Source organism: Dermacentor albipictus, chromosome 4, assembly GCF_038994185.2.
Source record: "Dermacentor albipictus isolate Rhodes 1998 colony chromosome 4, USDA_Dalb.pri_finalv2, whole genome shotgun sequence".
NCBI classification, from domain to species: Eukaryota; Metazoa; Arthropoda; class Arachnida; order Ixodida; family Ixodidae; genus Dermacentor; species Dermacentor albipictus.
In genome coordinates, this window is record NC_091824.1 from 141327022 (window position 1) to 141350082 (window position 23061).

Sequence of the window (23061 nt, forward strand, 5' to 3'; positions counted from 1 at the left end):
AAGTGCTGGAAGGACAGGAGCGAGGGCGCAGTGCCATATTCTATGCGCGAGGTAACGAGCGCAAGCGGCGGTGCGCGTCGTCGCGGCGTCACGTCAACGGCGGCGCGGGGAGAGCAAAGCGCATCGCGTGCCATAATAAAGGTCCGGAAGTCGCAGTCAACGGAAGCGGAAGCGCTGCATTTTGGGCGAGGCGCGCTACGCTTTGCAGAGGGGAAAGGGGAGGGCTACACCTCTGGCAGGGGAGATGGGAGAGAGACGCCCCCGTCCGTTGCACGGTGCGGTGCGCGCGCGCGCGCGTTGAGCACCGCGCGCGCCTGCTTTCCTCTCGCGAGTCGCCCAGAACGCGTGAATCTTCGGGGTGGTCTCACAGAAAACCTTTTGTACGTAGACCGCGGAGCGCGTTGAGAAGAGGCAGCAGCGACCGGATGAGCAACGCAGCGTCGCCACTAACCCGCGCGCGCTTCGCGTACATTCATAACGGCGCCTGAAGCACGTGGAGACCGTGCAGCGCCTGGACAGCAACCTACTCGATGGTCTTCGCCGACCATCGTGCCGCGCTCGTTACTTACTACCGCGGTCACGCGCGTCCGGTCACGTGACGAAAACGAAGCTATTGTGCGCGCACTTCTGGGGCCGTCGCCACCTCGCGCCGCCATCAATGCCGCCGCTGTATGCTGCGGCCACAGCCACCACTCCCACGCCTTGCGGCGCCGACACATTTCGGTAGTCGGGCCTGATTTAGTGCATGCGCGCGCGCACAGAGAAGAGCCGCGCACAGCGCGGGGGTCGAGAGATGTGGTAGTCGAGCGCGGTCTGCTGCACCGCGCACGTGCACGGCAATGGCGGACGCCTACTACGCAGGCCCGTTCCACTTGTCATGCTTTACGAGGTGACGAGCAACGGCGTTCGCTTTGCCGGAAGCGGAGAGGATCGGTGCGCGCGCTGCGCCGGTCGAGTGCTCCCGGTGTTTGGGTTTGGAGGAGAGGAATTTGTTGAAGCCCAGTTGTTCGGCTCCCCTGTTCAACCTTTCTTTCTTAATTTTTTTCCTCTCTAGGTTTGCCGCAAACTTGCTCAGGGATGCTTTTGTTTTCTTTCTTTATTTTGTTACATATACGAACACGTGAGTGACATCTGAATCGAATGTTGAGATGGGAATATTCATAAGCAGTCTGCGCGGAAACGCTGCACGTGACCACGCGGCCAAGGGTGACTAACTTCTGGGACGTGAAACGATTTTCATCCGGATTTTTCAAGCTAAGGTAAAGGCGCACTTTTTCTCTCGTTGTCGTCTTCTTCAAAAAGAAGGGAAAAAAATGAACAGGTAAGTCGTATAACGCCATAAAGTAATCGACGCTAGCCCGACGAAATGCTTCGTCGTATAGCAGCTCATCGCTTGCAGTGTTGAAAGCATGGCAATGAGCGTGACAAATATGCATAAAAGTGTGTAAGCTGCTACAAGAAACGCACTTTCCTACGGTATTGTTGTCAACTACGTATCCAGCAAGGCATTGTGTTTGTAGATTTCTCCAGAAAAGAAAGTACACACGCACACAACGTTGTATTTTTCAGGTTTTCTTCGTTCATGCGGGACGCATCCTCATCAACAACTGCAGAGCTGGCAGCGATTGATATTGCTCTGAAGCACGTACAGGAAGAAATAAGCACATCGAAGGTCGTCATCCTCACAGACTCCCATGCTGCCCTTAGAGGCCTGTTGAGAAAGGGCGCCAACGGCCTAATTCTACGTAGCATAATAAAGTTCGCACACAAAATTACTTCTCGTGAGGTGTCCCTCATTGCCCAGTGGATACCTTCGCACGTGGGTATTGCTGGAACTGAAAATGATGATCGACTCGCTTCAACTTGTGCTCACAATGAGAGTGACTGCCCAGAAATTTCTTGTATGATTGACAACGCCATTGTGTCAATCCGCCGATGCCTCCTAAAGCAGCACCCAGACCGCCGTGTTGCAAACGGCTCGTTCCCTCCCCGTGTTCGTGGTCATGGCTTGCCTCGTAATGCTAGAGCACTGTTAGTGAAATTAAGACACTTGAACACCTTATATTGGAGTGTCCCGCATTCATCGCACAACGTGCACTCCTAATTAAGGAATATGGACTGATTGGACTCAAGTGTACTACCCTTGACGATTGCCTGTTTGCGAGAGGGAGTGCTGCTCAACGCGACCAGCCCCATAGAGCCTTGCTAACTTTCATGCAGAAAACCGATTTGGCCTCCCGTTTATAGACATTCTTTCCATGTTCCGACTTTCCTTTGTCGGTGTCTCTGTCTTTTGTTTACTTCCTATTTTCTTTCCTATTTCTTTGTTTCCTATCTTCTTCTCCTTTTGTCCTCTTTTCATTCCCTCCTCCCGAAAGAGTAGGCAGGCGTCGTGCCCCTCTTGGTGGCAGTTGTCAGCTTGCTCCCCCCTTGTTTCCTTTATGTGCGCGTATGTTTCCATATCTAATAATAACAATAATAATAATTGCGCCTGTAGACAACTGGAAGCAATGTGAGGAAGCTATACCAGCGGGAAGTATCATGCAGTTGTAGCTCTACAGTACCTTGTCGTTGTGCCGCGACGTCTGGAGCACTGGCAGCCTCTACAGGCTCCGGGTAGATGACAGCCGTGTCGCTTCGGCACAGATACTCGCGGATCCTGGCTTCCTCCGCGTCGGATGGAGGCTCGCCCGATCTGCGACGTTCCTGTCGAAGATCGCCGCTGTTCTCGTCGCCATTGGCGACGCCTTCGACGCGGTCTCTGCAGTGCAAAACAGCGGCACGAGCACATCAGTATGACGTAACAAGCTGCGTCTTACGCGGGCTTTCCTGAATGCCTTGGACACGTATATGACCTCTCTAGCTCGGCACTTACATTCCGTTTCCCGTGATCAAACGCAGCTATTCTATTCCCTGTATTCTGCAGCGTCCCTCGAGTTGACACTCCACAGCTGCTCGAAAAGGTGACCAGAATAGACAGTTGGTCGAGTTGGTTGAAGATGACGCAGATAGTTTTATGACATGGATGGATGGATGTTATGAGCGTCCCCTTTGGAATGGGGCGGTAGGTTCCGTCACCAATCTCTTGCTACTATACTGCCTAATGTCCTACCTAAGTTAAACAATAAAAAAAGAACACTATAAACTCCCAAACCCAAATTTTCTGATCCCCTATTGCTAACTGTGCTTTTTTACGTCTCCATTTTTGTCGGTTCCCTATTTTTCGTCCACCAATCCACCAATCGCCTCTTACTGATGCCTATTGCGGACATGTTTACTTTTCCACTGCTCCCGCTGAACCCAAGGGCTTCAAGGAAGCCAGTGGTGCTTAAATCGACCGCTGGGTAGACGTCTTCACATTCTAATAAAACATGCTCCCTAGTTTCCCTAGCTTTACCGCAGCAAGGACATGTTTCTTGTTCCTTCTTATATCTCGCTTTATAGGTGCGTGTTCTAAGGCATCCCGATCTCGCTTCGAAAAGTAATGAGCTTCCCTTTCAGTTATCATAAATGGTTTCTTTCCTGATTTCGTTTTTTCCTCTTAAGTAGTTGCTCAGGCCGGTTCAGGTTCATGACATTCACTGTATGGTAACGCCACCTCTGGACTGAGGCAGTTACTGCTCTCGAGTCACATCCCACAGCGATTCCGGAATCAAAATTTTCCAAACGAGTGATCTCGGTGTCTATTTGAATGCACTGCAGTGAGGGTGAGTTTCTCGATCACCAAGGAGTGGTATTAGTAAAAAAAAATTCATTACTTCAAGTTTTTTTTTCTTCTTTAACTTCATGGTTTCACGTCAAGCTACTGCAAGGTGTTTCAAGGTGTGGTCGTTTGGCCTTCTTGGGGATCCATTAGCAGAAGTAAACGTAGTGCGTCATGGAAGGACCGCCAGGACACAGCGCCAAGTGTGTCCCATCGCGTCGTCGTTCGTCCGGAACTCGTAATGCTAACTTCTTCTTCAAGTATCTACTACGCCAGTTAGACTCAATATGCCCCAATCTAAGTGACTAATTTCAATTACGGCCATCGCTTTACAAGGAAGGTAAAAGCCTCTGGAGCGCAAGGACAAGATAGGAGGCAGCGAGAGACGATATAAGCCAATAGAGACGATGGCCTTGATTTTTTAAAATTCTCGGTCGGTGCTACGGGTTACCGATCCTAGCCTGGCGCGTGCCAAGCTAGCGTTGGTAGTTCTCATTGCCTTGGACCGCTAACCACTCGACACGACTGTGGTGAGTGCCTTTCATGCCAAAGGGTACATATTGTGTAAGGGTAAATATTGTGGCACTAAGAGACATGGACAAGCGCAACTAGTGGACGTAAAAAGACACAGACGAGATGAAGCGCCGACTAACAACTGTTTATTCTTGCAACATTGATTTTTTTTTTTCATTTTCCCCCTTTTGTGACATATATCGCTTATTTATCCGTACAGGTATGAGCTATCCCCCACTTTTACCTCATCACCATGAATGAAGCATCAACAACCAGCCTCATTTGTAGCTTTGCTAGTGGGCAGTTCTGATTACACTGCCGCTAAAAGTTAACGACAGCTACAACCTTCAAAAGCTGACCATGACAAAAGATTATTGATGATGATTCCTGACGGCATGCCTTTTGAAAGGGACCGGCGACAAATAGTCGCCTCGTATGTTTGAGCTATTCGGGTGTTACTATTATCTATTGTGGTCTAACATTCCATCTATCTCCACTTCCCATTTCCTTCGCTTCATTAAAACCTCCACCTGTATACTGCAACGTTAGTTACACCTGCAACTTTACAGTCTCCTCCTCATCATTCATCTCAACACTTTTGCTTCCTTGCCTTCTTGCCCAGTGCAGACAAGCAGGCTAGAGCACACCAGCCCAAGTCGACCTCTCGCCTGCCTTTTCTGTAAATAAAATATATCGCTGCTTATGCCTGTAACGACCCCGTCTCCGTCTCTTCCCTGATTGTTTACCACACACACACACACACACACACACACACACACACACACACACACACACACACACACACACACACACACACACACACACACACACACACATATATATATATATATATATATATATATATATATATATATATATATATATATATATATATATATATATATATATATATATATATATATATATATATATATATATATATATATATATATATATATATATATATATATATATATATGATGAATGTCTCTCGCTGATGTCGCTCGCTGGCCAGTTAACGCTCCCAAAGATTTGAACTCCAGCTCCTCAGTGAAGTGGAAGCTCCTTACTGTCCTGGCTGCGGAAACGTCTAGGCGGACCTTACCTCCACGCACTGCCACCACACGGAGCCTCGACGTGATGTCCGGTGGCGACCAGGTCGCTGGCAGGACGTGGGCTGGCCGGTTGCACGGAGGGGCACGAAATGACTCGGACGAGGCGCGGCGGGTGCGGCGAGGTCGGCGGCGACGGGCTAGGCGGTGTCGGGGCGTCCTCGTCGATCTGCAGCGGGGGCGCATCGTCGTCCAGGTTGGGCGACGAAGGGGGGGACTCGGGCACCACGGACGCCTGCACCGTGACGGGCCGCAGAAGCTTCACGTGGCCGCTCAGAGCTCTGTGCGCCGCCGTCGAGGAGGAGGAGGAGTCGTGGTCGGCGGTGTCCGAAGAGGAGGGAGGCAGTCCGCCGTCTCCGTGGGCGGCTGGCGGCGGGCAGTCGGCCGAGGCGGCCGCCGAGGCATCCACCTGATCGGCGTCCTCGGCCATGCCGTCCGGCTCCACTGCGCAAAAAAAAAAAAAAAAATGGGTGTGTTTGTTTAGGAAGACGCCAGGGAGAGACAGTGAAATCACTGTAAAAGGATCGACATTTGGGCGAGTTTGTACTGGTTGAACTTCTTGAAGGGGCAGCGGAATATGACGAAGACAGAAGGCAGGAACACGCGATGTCCGGTGTGTTCCTGCCTTCTGTCTTCGTCATATTGCGCTGCCCCTTCAAGATGTTCAACAGTGAAATCAGTTTAGACCGATAGAGCAGTGTGTGGACGACAAACTCTACTCCGTCTCCGAAGTCGTTTGCAGCACTGTGCAAGCTGTAGGTAGCCCCACAGTCAATAGAAAGGCCCGTTGTGTTCTCTTTTCTTAACAATTAAATTTCCTTTGAAAAACTGTTTAAAAACATATTTTCTAAACCTGCTTGGGTAGCACTGCTGCATGCAGTACTGCGTAAATGAATGAATGAATGAATGAATGAATGAATGAATGAATGAATGAATGAATGAATGAATAAATAAATAAATAAATAAATAAATAAATAAATAAATAAATAAATAAATGTGGTTCACCAGCGAAGCTGTTTAGCACAGGACACGGAGTTTTTAACAAAGGTACGAGTTGATTTATTGTCTTGATGGGTGGTCACCGTGACGAAAGATACGCACACTCATTTGTTGTCTCGATCGGTGGTCATTATTTTACCCTCAACTGCAATCTCATTCCTCGATGATGTTGAATCGATGCGCGTACGCCACTGGGTGGTCGGCCGATCGGGCCGGATTGGCGTGGCATCGCAGCGGATATGTCTTCAACACGGAACGCGTAAACTGCTCCCTTTCCGGTATATCGACACATCCACATGGAAATCGCCGACAACGACAACAGGAGTAGTGCTATCGCAGCTAATTCACGCAAAGTGGGTAGCCATGCACCTCAGGGGCCTATGAGTCATTACATTTTTTGCTTGCTTACGGGAGGATGATTAAATAAATAAATAAATAAATAAATAAATAAATAAATAAATAAATAAATAAATAAATAAATAAATAAATAAATAAATAAGCAATGCCCCAAAGCCTTAAGAAACAAGCGTTCGAGCAATCTAAATAATTTACTATAATAACTGCACGATACTTTTCCGTGAGCAACGCTTGCTTACACTCCCAAGGGCTCAATCTTGTACAGCCGCACACAAATGCCGAGGAAAATAGACGGGAGGACGGCGAAACCCTGTAGCATAATTCTTAAAGCAACGTGCGTGAAATGCGTTGGATATGAGTTCGGCTCCCACGGGAGAAAAGTTATGTTTATTCATATTTATTTTATGAGCAATATCGTTGCTTTATTGGGACACGTCAGCCGAGTTCACTTAGTCTAGTGCGTCACATTAATGCCGATGATCTCAGGTCGGGCATTTCAACATGCCTGTTTCGGCAATATTCCAATTGACTCAGTCACACATGTTCGAAAAATTTCCAAATGATCTTCAAGTACGCACAGATGCATCTGTACACAATGACAGTCACGGCACCTCTGCAGCTTTTTTCGTCCCTTCGACTCAAGTTAGACGTATCTTTCAAATACCTCATCCAACTTCGTCAACAACTGCGCATCTAGCAGCGATTAATGTTGCACTGAAATACGTGCAAGAGGAGTTAACCACGTCGAAGATTGCCATCTTTACGGACTTGCGCGCTGCACTTTGCAGGTTACAACGCAGTCAGATTGAGTGCCCAGTTGTGCGCAGCATTGCTGACTCTGCCAACAAAATTGCATCCCGTGGGGTATCTCTCGTTGCCCAGTGGATCGTAGGGATCGGCGCAAACGAAGAGGCTGATCGGTTGGCTTCAACTTGCGCTCATAACGACTGTGTCTACCCTAAAATTTTTGCAAGCTTGATGACGCTCGTCTGCTGATTTATCGCCACCTACTCAAGCAGCACCCAAACCAGCGTGTCGCAAATGGAACGTTCCCGCCCCGTGTTTGCTGTCGAGGCTTGCCTCGTCGTGGTGGCGCACAACTACTCAAGCTGAAGGCTGGCTGTGTAAACGTGCACGAACGTTTATACAGACAAAGACGTGTGGTCAGTCTATCGTGCACGTCTTGCAGTTGCTGCGAGACACGTAAGCACGTTATATTAGAGTGCCCCTTTTGAGTGCGCGGCGTAATTCGCTAGTGAAGGACTCTATAATCTCCTTGGCCTGCGGTGTACGACACTCGACGAATGCTTGTAGCCCAGTGGTTGTGCTTCTCGACGCGATCAAGCTCATCGCGCTCTCCTTACTTTTCTTCAAGCAACAAACTTAAGTTCACGTTTGTAGGTTATTTCTGTTTTCAAATGACAAGACGTCAGACACTTTTTCTTCTATTTTAACATATATGTAGTAGCATGACCTGCAGTCGCCGGTCCTACAGTGCGTGACTTGTACTGTGCGTGTTCTGCTTTATTCTTCGACGTTTGTCATCTTGCTCTTTTTTTTTTCCTCTTTCCTCCCCGCCTTCCTGTCATTCGTTTCTATTTATCTCTCTTTTCTAAAGAATTGTCAGGCGTGGCGCTCCTTCCGGTGGCAGTTGCCAGTCTGCTCCTCGCTTTCCCTTTCCTGTCTAGTTCATAAATCTTTTTCAAATCAAATAATAATAACAATAACCTCAGTTGAAAATTAAGATATCTTATAAGCGGTTGCAAACCCACATTCTCGCAAAGCGTCATTTTTTAATGTGCCGGCGAGACGCTGAGGAACTTCTACAACTCCGATAATACGTAACAGCATTCCTTTAAAAATGTGAAGAAGCGCAAGCAAACATCTGCCACAGGTAGCAATATACAGTAAACATGCACGCATGTGCGCTAGCTCTCTTAAGTTTCTGCCATGTTTGTATTGAGCGCTGAAGTACTGGAGTGAAATTACTGATCCTGCCGAATAGGAGAGATGACCTTACTACGTTGACTGCGAACTATGTGAGTAGCGTTTTCTCATGTGCCAGAACACAACAACCAAAATAGTAAACACAAACAAGTAACAAAATAAAAATGCCATCGCCGGGGTTCTTTTTCTTTAAGCTCCCAGCTTTAGTAACTCCCGATGAAAGCAAACTCAAGCACTGGATCGGCATTACGGGCCATAGAACGGCATTTCGGTGTGGACAATATTTTTGCAGCGTTAAGTTCTATTAGTGGTGCGGAGATATTGTTTTTTCACCTTTGTGACGTCGAGTAGTGTTCGCCTTCATCTCACGAATAACGCACGTGTCAAGCTCACAACCGCAACGTTATTAAATTGGCAATAAAAAAAATGTAAGAATGGGTCTTCTCTTTACATCTCCCAATACCAGCGCTTCGGGGATTTTATTTCCGCATATTACCGTCACCGTCTTTCCGAGCGGCACAATTCGAGCGCGAACTCCGAGGCGTCGAAGCGTTACAGCCAGAAATCACACCGGTGAAAAGAGGTACACGGTCGGCAGTCACAGATTTAATTTCAAGCGCCCCGGTGTATGGCACGAGTGAAGGGACGATATTATTAATGCGAGAAAAAAGAACTCGAGTCGATCACGCGGCAAGCATCCAGAAGGAAGAAACTAAAATAAACAAAATTTCTAGACGGTGTTCGCTCGTAGCCACGGCGCTAGAAAAACAAAAGCACGGAAGGAGGGGAGGCGTTTAAGGTTCGATTGCTTTAATTAAACATATGCGAAAATATGCCATGAGTAGTTTCTTTATGCTCTGAAAGTGATAAAGGCTGAGAAGAAGCGAGGTGTGCTATTATACCCAAGAAAAAAAAGAAAGAAAGTAAGGAAAGGAAAAGATAGAAAGAACAAAAAGTGCGACATGAACTTCAGAAGTCTGACTGATCTTTCACTGAGGCGGATAAGCGAAGACAAAGGGACCAACTACCTGTCGCTTTCGCGTGAGTTACAGGGAGAGAGTAAAAAGGCCGATGAAAAGCGAGTGAATGAAGACACCCGCTCAAAGAAAACAAGGGGAGAAAAAAATAATAAAGAATGAAGAGATGAGCCACAAAACAGCGCGCCGAGCCGACGGAACAAATAAGGCACGAATGAAAAAAGGAAGGGCGGCGGTGAGTATGAAAAAAGATTAAAAAGCACAAAGACAAATGGGAAGTGCGAAAAACGTAGAATATACAAACAACGAAGAAGCTGCAGACAATGCTACACCGTGCATACGTATGCGTGAGGCCGGCAAATGATCCATGAAACGGACACAGACGAAGACAATAAGCGAACGCGAATTTCCAAACCAAATCTATTCGAGAAGCCAGCGCTCCCCTCCGTCTCTCCTGCTGCGAAAGACTCCCCTTCTCGTTTCCAGGCACTTCTTTTTCCTTTAGTTCGTCTCGCGCGAACCCTGATTTGCTTATTATGCAATCGCTTTTTTTTTTGCCGAGCTTCATTTCGTGTTTGTTCACATTCTTATTTTCTTGTCCCGGAGAGAAATGCCCAGAAGGGGTGCAATCTCAAAGGTGCACTCATATACACAGACACACACACTCACACGGTGGCGCGTAGCGCATAGCTTCGTTCGAGTTACAGACTGCTGGAAAGGCTTCAGCGATGAGGAGAGAGGGAGACAGAGCCAGAGGTGAAGGCAAGCGGAAGAGATGTCTCGAAAGCGAGCGCGGGACTTAACAAAGCAAAGCCCACACAGAGCGCGCATCGTAATGCCCCGCGCCCACGAAACACACACACGCGCGGGCGTCGAGTGAGGCTGTGAGAAACAGTCGGAGGAAGGAGTTAAAGAAACCGTCTCCTCGCAAGAGAGAACACGGCGGGGCACGGGAAGGAGACAAGGAGGTGCGTTTGTAGTTTCCGTTTATTTATTCTCTTCTTTCATTCACTGTCCGAGACAACCGACCCCCCCTCCCTCTGTCTGTCTCTCGTCTTTGGCGCATCCGTATCCTTTTATAAAGAAATCCGGCGCCACTGAGCCGAAGCTGAGGCGAAGAAGGCGAGGAACTATAGGGACTCGACTTGCTGCTGCTGCTGCCTTGGCACTGGCAGCTGTCGCATCGCTCATCCAGCGGAAACAATGAAGAAAGCGAATCTCATCGACTGGCAAAAGACGAGGAGCGGCCGCCGCGCGTGGCGACGGGGGCCGGCAAACGAACGCCGCCGCCGGGGAACGGGACGACTCGAAGCGGAAACGAAGAAGAGGCGTCGCCCGCCTCCCCTTCATTTCGAGCTGTTCAATAATTCTCTGGCCACTGAGTCGGCGAGAGGAGAAGTCGTCCGGCCTTCTTCTTCTTCTCATTCTTCCTGCCCGCGCTGAATCCGAAGCCCCCTCGGCTTCGCACGGCGCGCAAGTGAGTGACTTGCACGGCTCCTTCTTCCGGCGCTGGGCCGGCCGGCCGGCCGAAGGACTCGCTCCACTGGTTGCAGAGCGGAGCGCGCTCTCTCGCCACCTCTCGTGCGTGGCGCGGACAGAAGGAGCACGGCCACCTTCATCGGCCCAGTTGGCCGCTGTGCTGTTCCCCGAGCGCGCGGCTTAAGCGAGGACGGTGGGCGCAGGAGACAGCGGCGCCCGCGCGTCGGCTTCGAGACCACGCGACGTGTTTCTGGTCCGACGGAGCCGGGGATGCTCGGGGCGGGCGCCAGTTCTAACTAAGCCTGTCTTTACCGCCGCCAGAGTTTTCACTCACTGGACAGTGGCCTTTCGGCGCCGTGCGCGCGTGTGCGAGCGAACAAAAGGATAGGTCGAGAAGCTCGAGCGCCTGCCGGGGATTTGCGGAGGAAGGAGCTCGCCTGCCCTGCTGCTTTATTGTCGCCAGGTTTTTAGTCTCTGGGCTACCGGTCCCGGAGCGCCAAAGTTTGTAGGCTGTTACTGTCGGGCTTAGCGGCGCGTCCACCTCTATTTCACTTTCTGATTAGGGCCGAACTGCATCTGCCTTGCAGGCACTCTTTGTCGCGTCGAGTAGCTGGACGCAGAAGCGAAATCGGTGAGAAGCCGAGAGCATTCGTCGAACCTTATGTAAAGACGAGACACTCTTTATTGAAACGCAGATTATTAGGACAGTTTCTTTACTAATGTGCTGGTGTTAGAGACTTTCCTTGAGCTTCTTATTTTCAACGGGCATACACAGTTGCACGGGAAGGCGATATGCGAAGTTGACTAAACATATTTCAGAAACGGTAGACGGCCTGTAGAGGTAGACAATTACGGGGGATATTCGTACAGCGGGAATAACGCTAAGTTGGCAGTAACTCGTATTCACTGCAGTGAACCAACTCACCAGACAGATGTTGACCATGGTATGACGTCATACATTTATGCATGCCTCGTTTGTAGAGGGAGGCACTCACTCAGCGAATTAGCACACGACCGCGGTTCCATTCCAGTACACTGGCCGAACACACAACGCGCTCACACAAAATAATTTCGTTAAAACCCCGAACGTATACCGTTTCAAAGAACATATGCCCGTACGTCCGTAAAGAAAACTAAAAGACGTCGCTGCTTCCTAAATGAGCAACACGTTCCTCCTCAGTTAAGTCAGCCCAAATCAACGTGCTATTCACCGTTTAGGTGTGCGGGAGCGTTACGCATACAATGCACTATAATGCACAGCGTTCCTCCGCGAAAGTCGTCAAGCGCGACGTGGGAGCGCCGACTTGTCCTCGTCAAGGGCCGGTCGGCCCACTCGCGCAAACTCTGCAGTCGTTCGAAGCGCGCTGACCTATTGTGCAAGCACAATATATATTGACTGCGCGCCGCCCCCTCGCTCTGCGAGCGACGCTGCCGGTGAATGATCTTCCGAGCAACGCAGAAGGTGGCGCGCCCGGCCTAACTAACGGTCCGCGCATTCTTGGGACCCGAATCGCCTTCATGCAACCTGACTGGAAATTAAAGGATGCCCTCGCTATTCCACTACATCCCCCGCACCGGCCAACGTGGATAGTGGCGCGTGCCTGGCCACGGGAAGAAAGCACGGCTGCCGTATAATATAGCGAAGCTATTTAAACGCCCTCCCCTCCATTCCCTTTAGCTACTCCCCCACTTCGCCTCATCCGTCGGCATAGAGCATCTGGCCTACTTTGGTCGGCGCGACCACATTCCGGGCTAAGTGGCTTCAGCGACGAGAACCTTTCTCTAAGACGCGCCAGCCGCGACTTAGCGCGCTGCAGTAAACGGAGCCGCCGCCACCGCCTGAAGACGTCTGCCTGCGCCCTTATTGAAACAGGCCCACGAGCCTGCTTAAGGTTTTCCCCGAAGAGCGGAGCCGCCTACGAGCCCGACTCAGACCGGCTGCACCTGGGCTCCATAGGATTCGCGCGCGACCCGCGCTTGCGCAGAGTATATGTACACGCGCAGCGGCTTTCGGAGGGCGAAGGGGCGAGGAGGTTGCGAAACATTGTCCGGCGCAGCGTTTTCCGACTGCATTGCGAAGTTTTCTCCCTCAGACCACTTGTAGAGGCAACTGCAGTGTTACCAGTAAGTCTGTGATTAAACACACGTTTTGCGGAAAGTAAGACCCGTCAAACTATTTGGCAGTGCATTGCATAAGGACAATATTTTGGTATGATTGGTTTTTACCAGTATATAATGTACATTCCATTTACAGAAGCTATACGATCCTTAGAATATGATTTCACCAATCGTCCCACCGCCCTCAATAAGAATATAGATCGGCACAAGGAAAGCTTATCACCAACATCTATTTTTCCAGCACTGATTAACTGTATGCCGAATCACGCAAAATGAATGAATGAATCAATGAATGAATGAACACAGCACGCAGTAAATTCGCAAGGTAAAGAGACATCTGTTAGGTTTGCTTTGCCTCTTTGCCAACACAACTAAGGTGAAGCCTGCTTTACTAAAACACTACGTGAAAATGATGAGGACGAAGTTGCATATGACACTCATTTCCAAAACTCTCTAAAGAAACGGGAAGCGAGCCTAGCAAGAACTCCGCACTTTAAATCAAATTGTTACGAACTTTAGAGAAAGTTAGAGATGGAGAAATAAGGCTTTAACAGTAGGGTGCCTCTACTACATTTTCACCACTCTATATTTAAGGTCCCTCGTTCACGGATATATATATATATATATGCGTCATTTGGCATGTATGTAGCGCAAACAAGGCTAATTTACCAAATTGAGATATCAATATACCTTGACCACATGCTCACCAAAAGTGGGCAGTGTTCACAGATGATACGGAACACTTGCATTTATTATTATCCTGCGTGAAAGTGCAAACTTCGTGGAGAAATCGGGTTTAGCCTGTTTGCTTATAGACTTCGTTCGGCGAGGAAAAATAGGGGGAATCATTGGGTTCTACTCGAAGATGAAGGACACGTAGTGATATTGTGAAAGCCGCTTTCTCATGACAGGAAATCTGAAAGGTTTGTGCACCGAGGCAAACTGTTAAGTTTCAGAGGGAGTCAGTGTCACGTCTGTTCATATAGCAACTTATTGTTTCTATCTACGGCATACACGTGGTGCGCGCGCGGTAAGCGTGCACACGTGTTGCATGCACGTATGTTCTCAGACGCATGCGTCTATAGGTTTGTTTGTTTGTTTGTTTGTTTGTTTGTTTGTTTGTCTTTATGCGTATATGCGCGTATGTGTGCGAACGGGCGCTACGTTATATTACGTTTTGCAACGCTTGTCTCTACACGCAATCTTGCATTCACCGAGCCCTCTAGAAGGGAGAGACAAGTCGCGCGTGTAGCGGGCAGTTCAGATAAGCTCCTCCGCGAACTTCGATAGTAATCGGTTTATCAGGACATATGACAGCGAGTAGACGTAAAGCAACGCTTCACGTGACAAATGGCAACCGTTCGACTATCAACGTCGCATCCGTCAGTAGAGCACCTTCAATACTACTGAGCGACACTACTTAGGTGACACCGAAGACAGCCGGAGCGACGATTACTGACGACATCATCCTTTCTTCCACGTTCATGCAAGTCGTCGTGTATATCGCATGGAGAGGTGGCAGGAACGAAGAACGAGGAGATAACTTTGAGACGATGCAAGGATTATTTCCGCGGCGAACTCAAAACGAGTAGGGTGCTTAACGGGCTTCTGCCGCAAGCAAGTGGTGGGTGAAAAAAAAATTAAGTAAGGAAGAAATACGGAATGCATAGGCTCGGCACGTGCAAGAATGGCGCGAAATTGACGCCGACAGAAAAGATTAAAAATAACACGTTGAACAAGCCACGTAACACAGAAACTACGCATGCCCACGCATTACCGAAGCAAGCCGTAGAAGAAGGGAAAAACGAAAGCAAAAGAAGCGGTAATGCAGATCGTGATTGTCGGCATTAAAAGTGGAGGCGACGGCGAACCCCGGCGCGGTGCCGGCAAAGCCAAAGAAACAACAGGATTAGTAAGGTGTTCAACGACGCGCATCGAAAGCGGCAAACCTTGTTCTTAAACATTTCCGCGCCTTTCACCGGCGTAGCTACAGAGCCCTCCAATTCTCGCTTCCATTCGCGGCGGCTCTGCCATACGCTGCCCTTTGATTGCTTCCTTCCCCGCCTTTCCCACAGCAAGCGCGCGAGGCACTCTTGGGCTACGTCATCTCGCGTTTCTTAAGCTCGATGTCGTCGTCTCCTCCAACTAGCCCGTTCCTCCGTCATCCCTTAGCCCTGCGCGTAGACTGTCGGCGCCTTAGTTCTTCGCCCGTGATTCTTTCATTTTCTTTATGCATATATTTTTTCTTTCATTTTGTCTCTCATCTCGCTTGTCTCGAGCGCAGGAGAACGTTTAGTCATGCAAATTCCGCAGCTTGTATTCAACGGTATAGCTAAGAGGGAGCCCCCTGCTAAAGCAACAGCGTGAGCCGTGAGAACATAGCAGAGAGAGAGAGAGAAAAAAAAAGAAAAAGAGAGAAAGACAAGACTAAAATAAGAACGGAAAGAAAAGCTGCAGGGCGTGCAGTAAAGTCGACGAGGCAGCCAGGCTAAAGCAGTCAAATGCGAAAGGCCAGGGCGCCTGGCGACGCGCGTACGTGTTGCTACGTGTGCAGAAGGATTAGCACGAGACCTGTAACGACCAGCCCGGCGTCGCGAGGGTGGCGCGGAGAAGGCCTGGTACGCAGATTCAAGAAAAGTTTAGTATAGCGTAGCAGTACAGAAAATAAGGGAACCGAAAAGAGGCGAGGTGGGAACGACGTCCAGGAGCATGAGAATCATAATGCACATAAAATAAACAAGGTTCTATAATTTCTCCTCGACGCTGAGTGTGATATTTCACGTGATCGTTGCAATTGCTTACGGTGCCACTGCGAGAAAAACGAGAAATAGAAAGACGGTAAATGTAGGTTGCGAATGCGAGAGCGGTGAGTAAGGCGCATGGTTCTTAGAAACAAAGGGAACGGACCCCCGAAAAGCCGGTGTGAGCGGAATACGCAAGAAGGCTTCGGTTTTCGTTTCCGTTTTTTTTTTCTGGCTCCAGAAAGGAAACAATGGGCGTGATAAAGCTAACGCCTTGGGAAATAAGGCGTAATTGCCGTCAGAGTTTCAGTCGCAATTTTGCTGTTGTCTCAAGATTTTCGTTAAATTGCTGTTTCTTTTTGTATCTTTGTTTCATATGTAAGAAAAGAGTGTAGCAGAGACTAACGTGCGTTTCTCTTTCTCTGTTTTTTTTTACGAAGCAAAACGGTGACAGCTTCGCTTTTGTTGTCCTTGTTGGACTTAGAGGAATACTTTTTTCAAAGTTAATATGGAAGCCACTATTCCTGAACCTTCACAGCGCAAAGGCGACTGAAGCTTAACGCTGACTGCTGGATGTTCCAAAGATTGAAGTTACGAAAGTGGGACATCTAGTGCTCTTTGCTACCACGACATTTAGAGCTACGTGAATCGTCAAGTGCTAAAGCACACGAATAAGCAAGTTCGCTAACTCGCCTTCCCCTACTTAATTATTATTACAATAACGTTAAAGAACATTGCCATATGCCCCGTACAACGCGACTTATAGAAGATGTCAAGACAAGGGCCTAGAACAGCTGTTTTGCTGCGATTGCAGTTCAGAAGTTTGAAGCCGGGTTCGCTGCCTTTCCTCGTCCGCATATCCCGTCATGAATTCGTCAGGCGACCTCCCCAATCCTATGTTTCGCCCTCACTGTATTCCAAGAAAAAAAGGAAAGTTTGTCACCATGCACTGCTACTGGGAATTTCACTCATGCACTTGCTGCAATGTGTAGTTGGCGGCCGTAGGCACTAACCATTGAGGCATCATAGAACTTTAGCGCTTGGCTATAGGTGGTGTTCAAACAAACGTTTGAGTGGTGGCGCCCTCTGGTTCAAAAATTCGGACATTAAAGGCTGTGCTTTTGCTGGCTGCATGCGGGGGAAGCGATTGTGGGAGCCGGAAACACGTCATAGGGATTGGAGTTTGGACGTCGCCTATTGGTATACTGTCCAAATCCACGCGTCCTATCGATGGTTGCTGTACGTGCGGTGCTTGGAGCGCCACGCATACTTTGAGAGTGATGGCGTATGTGCACGTACTTCGGAGGCCATAGCAGCCAGTACACTTCAGGGACCGAAGACGGCCTTTTTAAAGAACTTCTTGAGAAGTTGATGGTGTCTAAATCATGACGGACATCGCATGTTTCCGGCTTCTTCAATCGCTTCCGGCGGGTACGGTCCACAAAATTATGTCTTTAGAGATCTGCGCCCGCATTCACAAAGACATCTTCCGCTATTATTGTTCGCACGAGAAAATTTCACCAAATTTTGTCACAGGGGTCATATTTTTGGTGAAGGAGGCCGTTGAACGGCAAAAAAGTATTCAAGAACGAAAAGCTTTGTGAATTCGGCCCCTGTTCTCGATACTACGAGAAAGCACTTACTGCGGCCCGCTGTTGTAGTGAAAGAGTTCAAAGCAGAAAAAAAAAAGAATCGCTCAAAATGCTGCGTTGTGGTTGTTATTGAGATACTGCGAGATTTTGTCAATAATAATTGAAGACAAAGCTTTTTAAAGGCAAATGATAAATAACAAGGCCGTAGGATAGGACGCCGTAGAGCACCATGAGTTATCGTTAAGAATGTAAAGTTATTAAGAGTGAAAGCACAGTATCACAAGGCTATATTCATATTTTAGTAAACTTACACGAAACCGATCGCGTAATTGCGTATTACAAGCCGCGTTCGTCAAGTATGGAGTAAAACAGCAATGTTCAGCGGCGAAAAGGATTAGAACAGCAGAAATGGGCAGCCGTTGTAATTCATGCGAGCCTCAACTACTCTGATGTACCTAGCATTTGAAATACAACACATAGCAATATTACGGCAGCAACTACAAAATCTTGCGCGAATTTACACTGTGTTAGCTCAGAAAGCGCGAACAGAGATGGCAGAAGTCTAAGGAAAGGTATTTAGATAAGCGAACCCCTCCTGCTTACTGTAAGGGCACCTCGGAAGCCGGCAGTAGCGAAGAAGACGGGAAAGGAGGTGCGATGCAAGAGAAAGGATGTCTCAAATCCGCGCAATGCCGCAACAACACCCATCGTAGCATGCGCAGAATCGTGGCATATACGACCGCGGCCTATAAGGGCAATTTCCAATGTAAATTGGTTTCCGCCAGGTCCAGGGGCACGACATGTTCTTATCTCCCATGCAAGAAGAGATTGGGGCTTATGGTTGCGGGGTATACCGTGGAAGGCACTGTTCTGTTTCTGTACACGGCGTTCCTTATGCGTAGAGCGGCGATGGAATGACTGCGCGGTCAGCAGGAAAAAAAAAATAAATACAAATAAACGAGAACGGGAGGGAGGAGAACTCTGGGAGGAGATTCTGTGGAGACTAAAGCTCGGATCCGTTCAAATGTAGGCGAAAGTGCCATCCGCGAAAGAAGAGGTGAGGGGGGAGAGGGAACGGGACCGGACTCTGTTTCTGGCAACTGGGCCTGTCGCGCAGTTCTCGCACACGTTCGAAATTGCGCGGAAAGCACTGGGCAGATAAGACTTTTATTTCTGCCAGGAACGTCGATTGGTTGGAGGGGAGAGGAAGCGTGGGTAAAGCTCGCAAGGCGGGGACGTGGGGTTGCACACATCGCAGAACCGGCATGACTTCGGCTTCGCTTGGCGCGGTGCGCTTGTATACGTCTCCGGAAAGGTCAATTGAAGGCCGGATCTATTCCGGCTCTCTGGAAACACCCCAAACAAGCCGATCTCGCGGGTGCGTTGTCCCCCACCCCAGGGCGCGCAGAAGCGGCGGTCGACGGTGGCGTATCGGCCATAAAAATGCGCGCGCGGGAGATATCTGTCGCGGCGTAACGCTAGCGGTGTGCAGGCGACCGGCGAGGTAGAGTTCGGGGCGGGGCGCCACTACGAGAGAGAGAAAGCCGCCGCAAGAGTTTGACTCGATGTAGAGATTTGGGCTTCGAGCGCTGCTTTCATTTTTGTCAGCTGTGTTTACCCTACTCTGTCATGTTGCTTCTTACGGGGTCCGGCACGCGACAGAAATGGCAGATTCCACCGGTCGGATTTGTTCCGATATATAAATAACAGGCGAAGCAGATATGCGCTCAAAGGGGGGAAGGGGAATCGAGGGAGGACCCATTCGCTGCCCGTCTGACCTACGTTTGGACTCGGCGTTGAGGGCCTCTTTGAAGATCGGCCCGTCGGATAAGGTGCCGTCAATATCCTGACACCGCGCCACGTATATAGCCGTGGCTGCAGCAGCGTACAGCTGCCGGTCGTAAAACCAATGGCTATACTTGCGTTGCCGCCTGCGCGTCCCAAGAGCAACAAGCGTACGACAAGGATAAACTGCGGCTTGTGCCCACGATACGGAAACGGCGATAAGGCGCGTGCAGGCAGGCAGCGCATGGCGGCGGGGCGCAAAGCGAGGTTCTTCGTACGCAGGTTTGTACGAACCAGACCTGGTGCCTGCCAGTCTGTGGCGCCCTGTGCAAGGCCGTGTGGCGCTTTGCGAAAGAATTAGGGGAAATGATGGAAAGCCAAACGAAACTTGTCATTTTCTCATGAGGCAGCGTTCATGTTTTCTTTCTCCTTTTTCTTTATTTCTTTCTACCTTTTTGTTCATATTCGGAGTAGGAGGCATTGTTTGTAAAAACGAAATGAAAGCAAATAAGTAACTTGTAGTTTCCTGCCGTTTCATAAGGGACGGAAAGGCGCACAGTAACTGCTGATGATTCGTGTATGGTAACTAAAAGATCAGTTTAAACTTTAATTAATCAGCCAGGTTGCCTAAAACTGTTGCGGAAGATGTTTCTAGCATTTCACTGTTTTTATTCAAGAGGAACGCTGCGCGCGTAGCTCTCGAACGGGCCTACCTTTTTAATATACGTGATAACGCGTCAGATCATAATGAAGTGGCGCTGTGTTCCACGCTATAATTTAGGGGTTTTACGTGCAGAAACCATGATCTGATTACGAGGCGCGTTGTAGAGGGGGAATCCGGAATAATTTTGACCACCTTTGGTTCTTTACCGTGCCTCCAATGAACGGTACACACGGGCGTTTTTGCATTTCGCCTCCATCGAAATGCAGCTGCCGCGCCCAGGATTTGATCGCGCGACCTTGTGCAAAGCAGCGCAACGCAAAAGCCAATAAACAACCACGGCGGGTCCCACTATAATATTATTCGATGCGCTACCGACGGCTGGCGCCCATTCATGATATATAACATAGCCTGTGCCTAACTGTACTATTGTCTTTTCCTCAACGTAATGCGACGGCTTCATTGCAAATTCCAACTGGTTAATTAGACCAATGAAGGCTACGCATCACGATTAAGGGCTATTATGCAGGGAGCCGATTTCCGATTAAAGAAAAACCATTTCAATTTACACGCAGGTAAACTTATCCACAGTTAAAGGGCTCCGCGCAAGTAGTACAATACGCTGCCGCACAGGGAGTTGACGAGGTACACGCTAGACACCATTACGCGAAATTTTAGCATTTGTTGATCTATCAGCCACAGATACGCGGCACTTGACTGCAGATTGCAAGAACCTATTCAGTTGTTAATTTATAATTTTACTTCGATGTAAAATGTTTCTCGCAAACGGCCTCTGGTTTCGGTGCTCTGTCGTCCCTACATCGTTTCCTCATCGAGCTTAGGCCTCTTCCCACTTAAAAAGAGATCGATTAAGCGTGCTATGCTTCGACAACCTGCATATATACTGCGACTGTGCCAAGGTCAGAGCACAGAAACAGTTTCAGCACCACTGGATAAAAAAAAAGAGAAAGCTTTTTATTAGTACTAAAGCCGGTGAACTGAGGCATTCTGAAGTTCTTGAAGACGATGCTTCATATATTTAAAAGAAATGTGGTTACTGGTCATAACGAGAACAGGTTAAGCTCATTTGGCTCTGCACTCGGTCCTCTCTGGCTCCTAAACGGTTTCTCCAGAAGTTCCGGAAGGTCGCAGTGACCGCACTTACTTCTGTCAGCCTATCTGCCTCAGGTCTGACCGCAAGAAAACGTGGTGGATACGTGCAAGCCACGTATTTACTGTACAACACAGTGAGACCAAATGGACGACAAACAAGTCAAGTCAAACGTCCACCCACGCGATTTTTCTCTATATCGTCCTACATTTACTAGTGGTTCCGGCCACCTACACCCGCCCCTGTCCCGCAACCGTTTGGAGACGTGCATGTGCTCCCACCACGCGCTTCGTACACGCGTATTCTTTCTGAGAATTCGAAGTGGAAGCGACGTGTATTCTGCAGCCCTTGAAAATAACGTTGAAGGTCGTTGTTGTCGCTTTCCCCGCTTTCTTCTCCCGACACTCTAGCATCGACGAGCACCGCTGGCGGCACGTGTTTGTTTCTCAACCCGGGGATGACGGAAAAGTGCCACTTCCCCCAGCAGGCGTCGGCGGGTCAGTTATAGCGAGTCTGGGCGACGAACGGGGAGACGAGGGCGCAATCGACGCATCGTATACTATAAGCAGCGACCGCGGGGATCGGCCGGCGTCGTCGACACCGTGGTAGGCCACCACCGCGAAAAATCTCGACAAGACAAAACGGCGCAATGCAGGAGACTAGCTACAGGGCTCAAGGGCGGGAACGACGGGGCGCCCATAGGGGACGCTATTTGTTACGTCGGCCTTCGACCAGCCAGCGACGAGTGCCCGGTACACGGTGGAGGAAGATGCGCGAGCTCAGGACAGGAGAGGACAGGGATAGATATAAAAAAAGACAGGAGGGGTGGATAAAGGGGAACCGTCCTGGAAGATTGCTCCAAAACATCGCATGAGAATCAGGCGGGGTGGGTCGCGGTGCGTGTGTGATACACGCTACGCGTGTATCACACGCCGCCACCCTGGGCGGCGAAGTCTCATTGGTCGCCGTTGCTTCTTTGCCTGCTCGCGCTGCGCAACGGTGGTTGCGGGGCTCTGCAGCGAAGCGAGACCCCAGGCACCGCTTGCGTTGCCTCTTGCCTTGCCCGCCGCCGCCGCCGCCGCGGCTCTAACTCGATTACCTCGGCGGGCCAGCGCGCGATGATGGATTCCCGACTCTGGTCCCGAGGACTTCACCGCGCCGTTGTCTGCGTGATAGATCGACGCTATCGACGCTTTGATTCATGGCCGCGCGTTGCCGCCCGGCTACGCGCAGATGAATTACGCGTGCCGGCGTTGACAACCTCGTGGACGCTGCTGCTGCTGCTGCTGCCGACGACGCCATCTTTACTCCCTCCCCCCTCTCCACTTATTTCGAAGCAGCCTCCTTTTTTGTGTGTATCGTGATGGCATTTCTTTGTTTCATAGTGTCTGACTCCTCCGGAGGAAGCATTTCGTGCATGGGCTCGTGGTTGTGGCTCATAGCTTGCGGCAGGCATTCACGCCGGTGCTCTGTTTGAGGTCATTGTTTGGTCACGCGGCGAAACTTCAAGACCATCGTCGTGGTCACAATTTCACTCTCCCCCCACCTTTTTTTTGTTTGTTCGTGCAGCGAAGTTGCTATTTGGCAAGATGCCGGCGTGTGATCTTAGTCATTAAGCCTATAGAAGAAATGAAATTTCGCGCTCGTCCTGTCTGGTTTGCCTTCTTGTGTCCTCGTTTTTTTGCGCTTTAAGTGAACCATTGTTTGTTGTGGATGCCCCTCCCCTCCTCCCTACAGAGCATGATTTACTCGCATCGTGTTCGCACATGACGATTATTCGTGTTCTCATTAAGGTCTCATATAACACATCAATCACTTGATTATCCGGCCGCTTTTCTTGCGTTTCGTTCTAGCATACGAACTGTTTCCCCAAGGAGGCGCTCGGATTTTTCGTGAAATTGTAAACGGCGATGCATTCAACCATTCTGTTTTTCCCCTTCGTTAAACGCACGAGGAAATGTTAGCA

The 23061-nt window shown here is 49.4% G+C and overlaps 1 protein-coding gene across 3 annotated transcripts in view; it reads right to left on the reverse strand.

Annotated features, from left to right (window-relative positions):
• The window catches only part of zfh1 (Zn finger homeodomain 1), a 663681-nt gene that overhangs the window by 176172 nt on the left and 464448 nt on the right, over positions 1 to 23061 (reverse strand). For all 3 annotated transcript variants that reach the window (XM_070537688.1, XM_070537686.1, XM_070537687.1), the window contains exons 2-3: positions 5322 to 5772; positions 2565 to 2761 (exon numbers count right to left, since the gene is read on the reverse strand). In XM_070537688.1, the coding sequence (XP_070393789.1) occupies positions 2565 to 2761; positions 5322 to 5772 (648 nt within the window). The remainder of the gene's footprint in view (positions 1 to 2564; positions 2762 to 5321; positions 5773 to 23061) is intronic.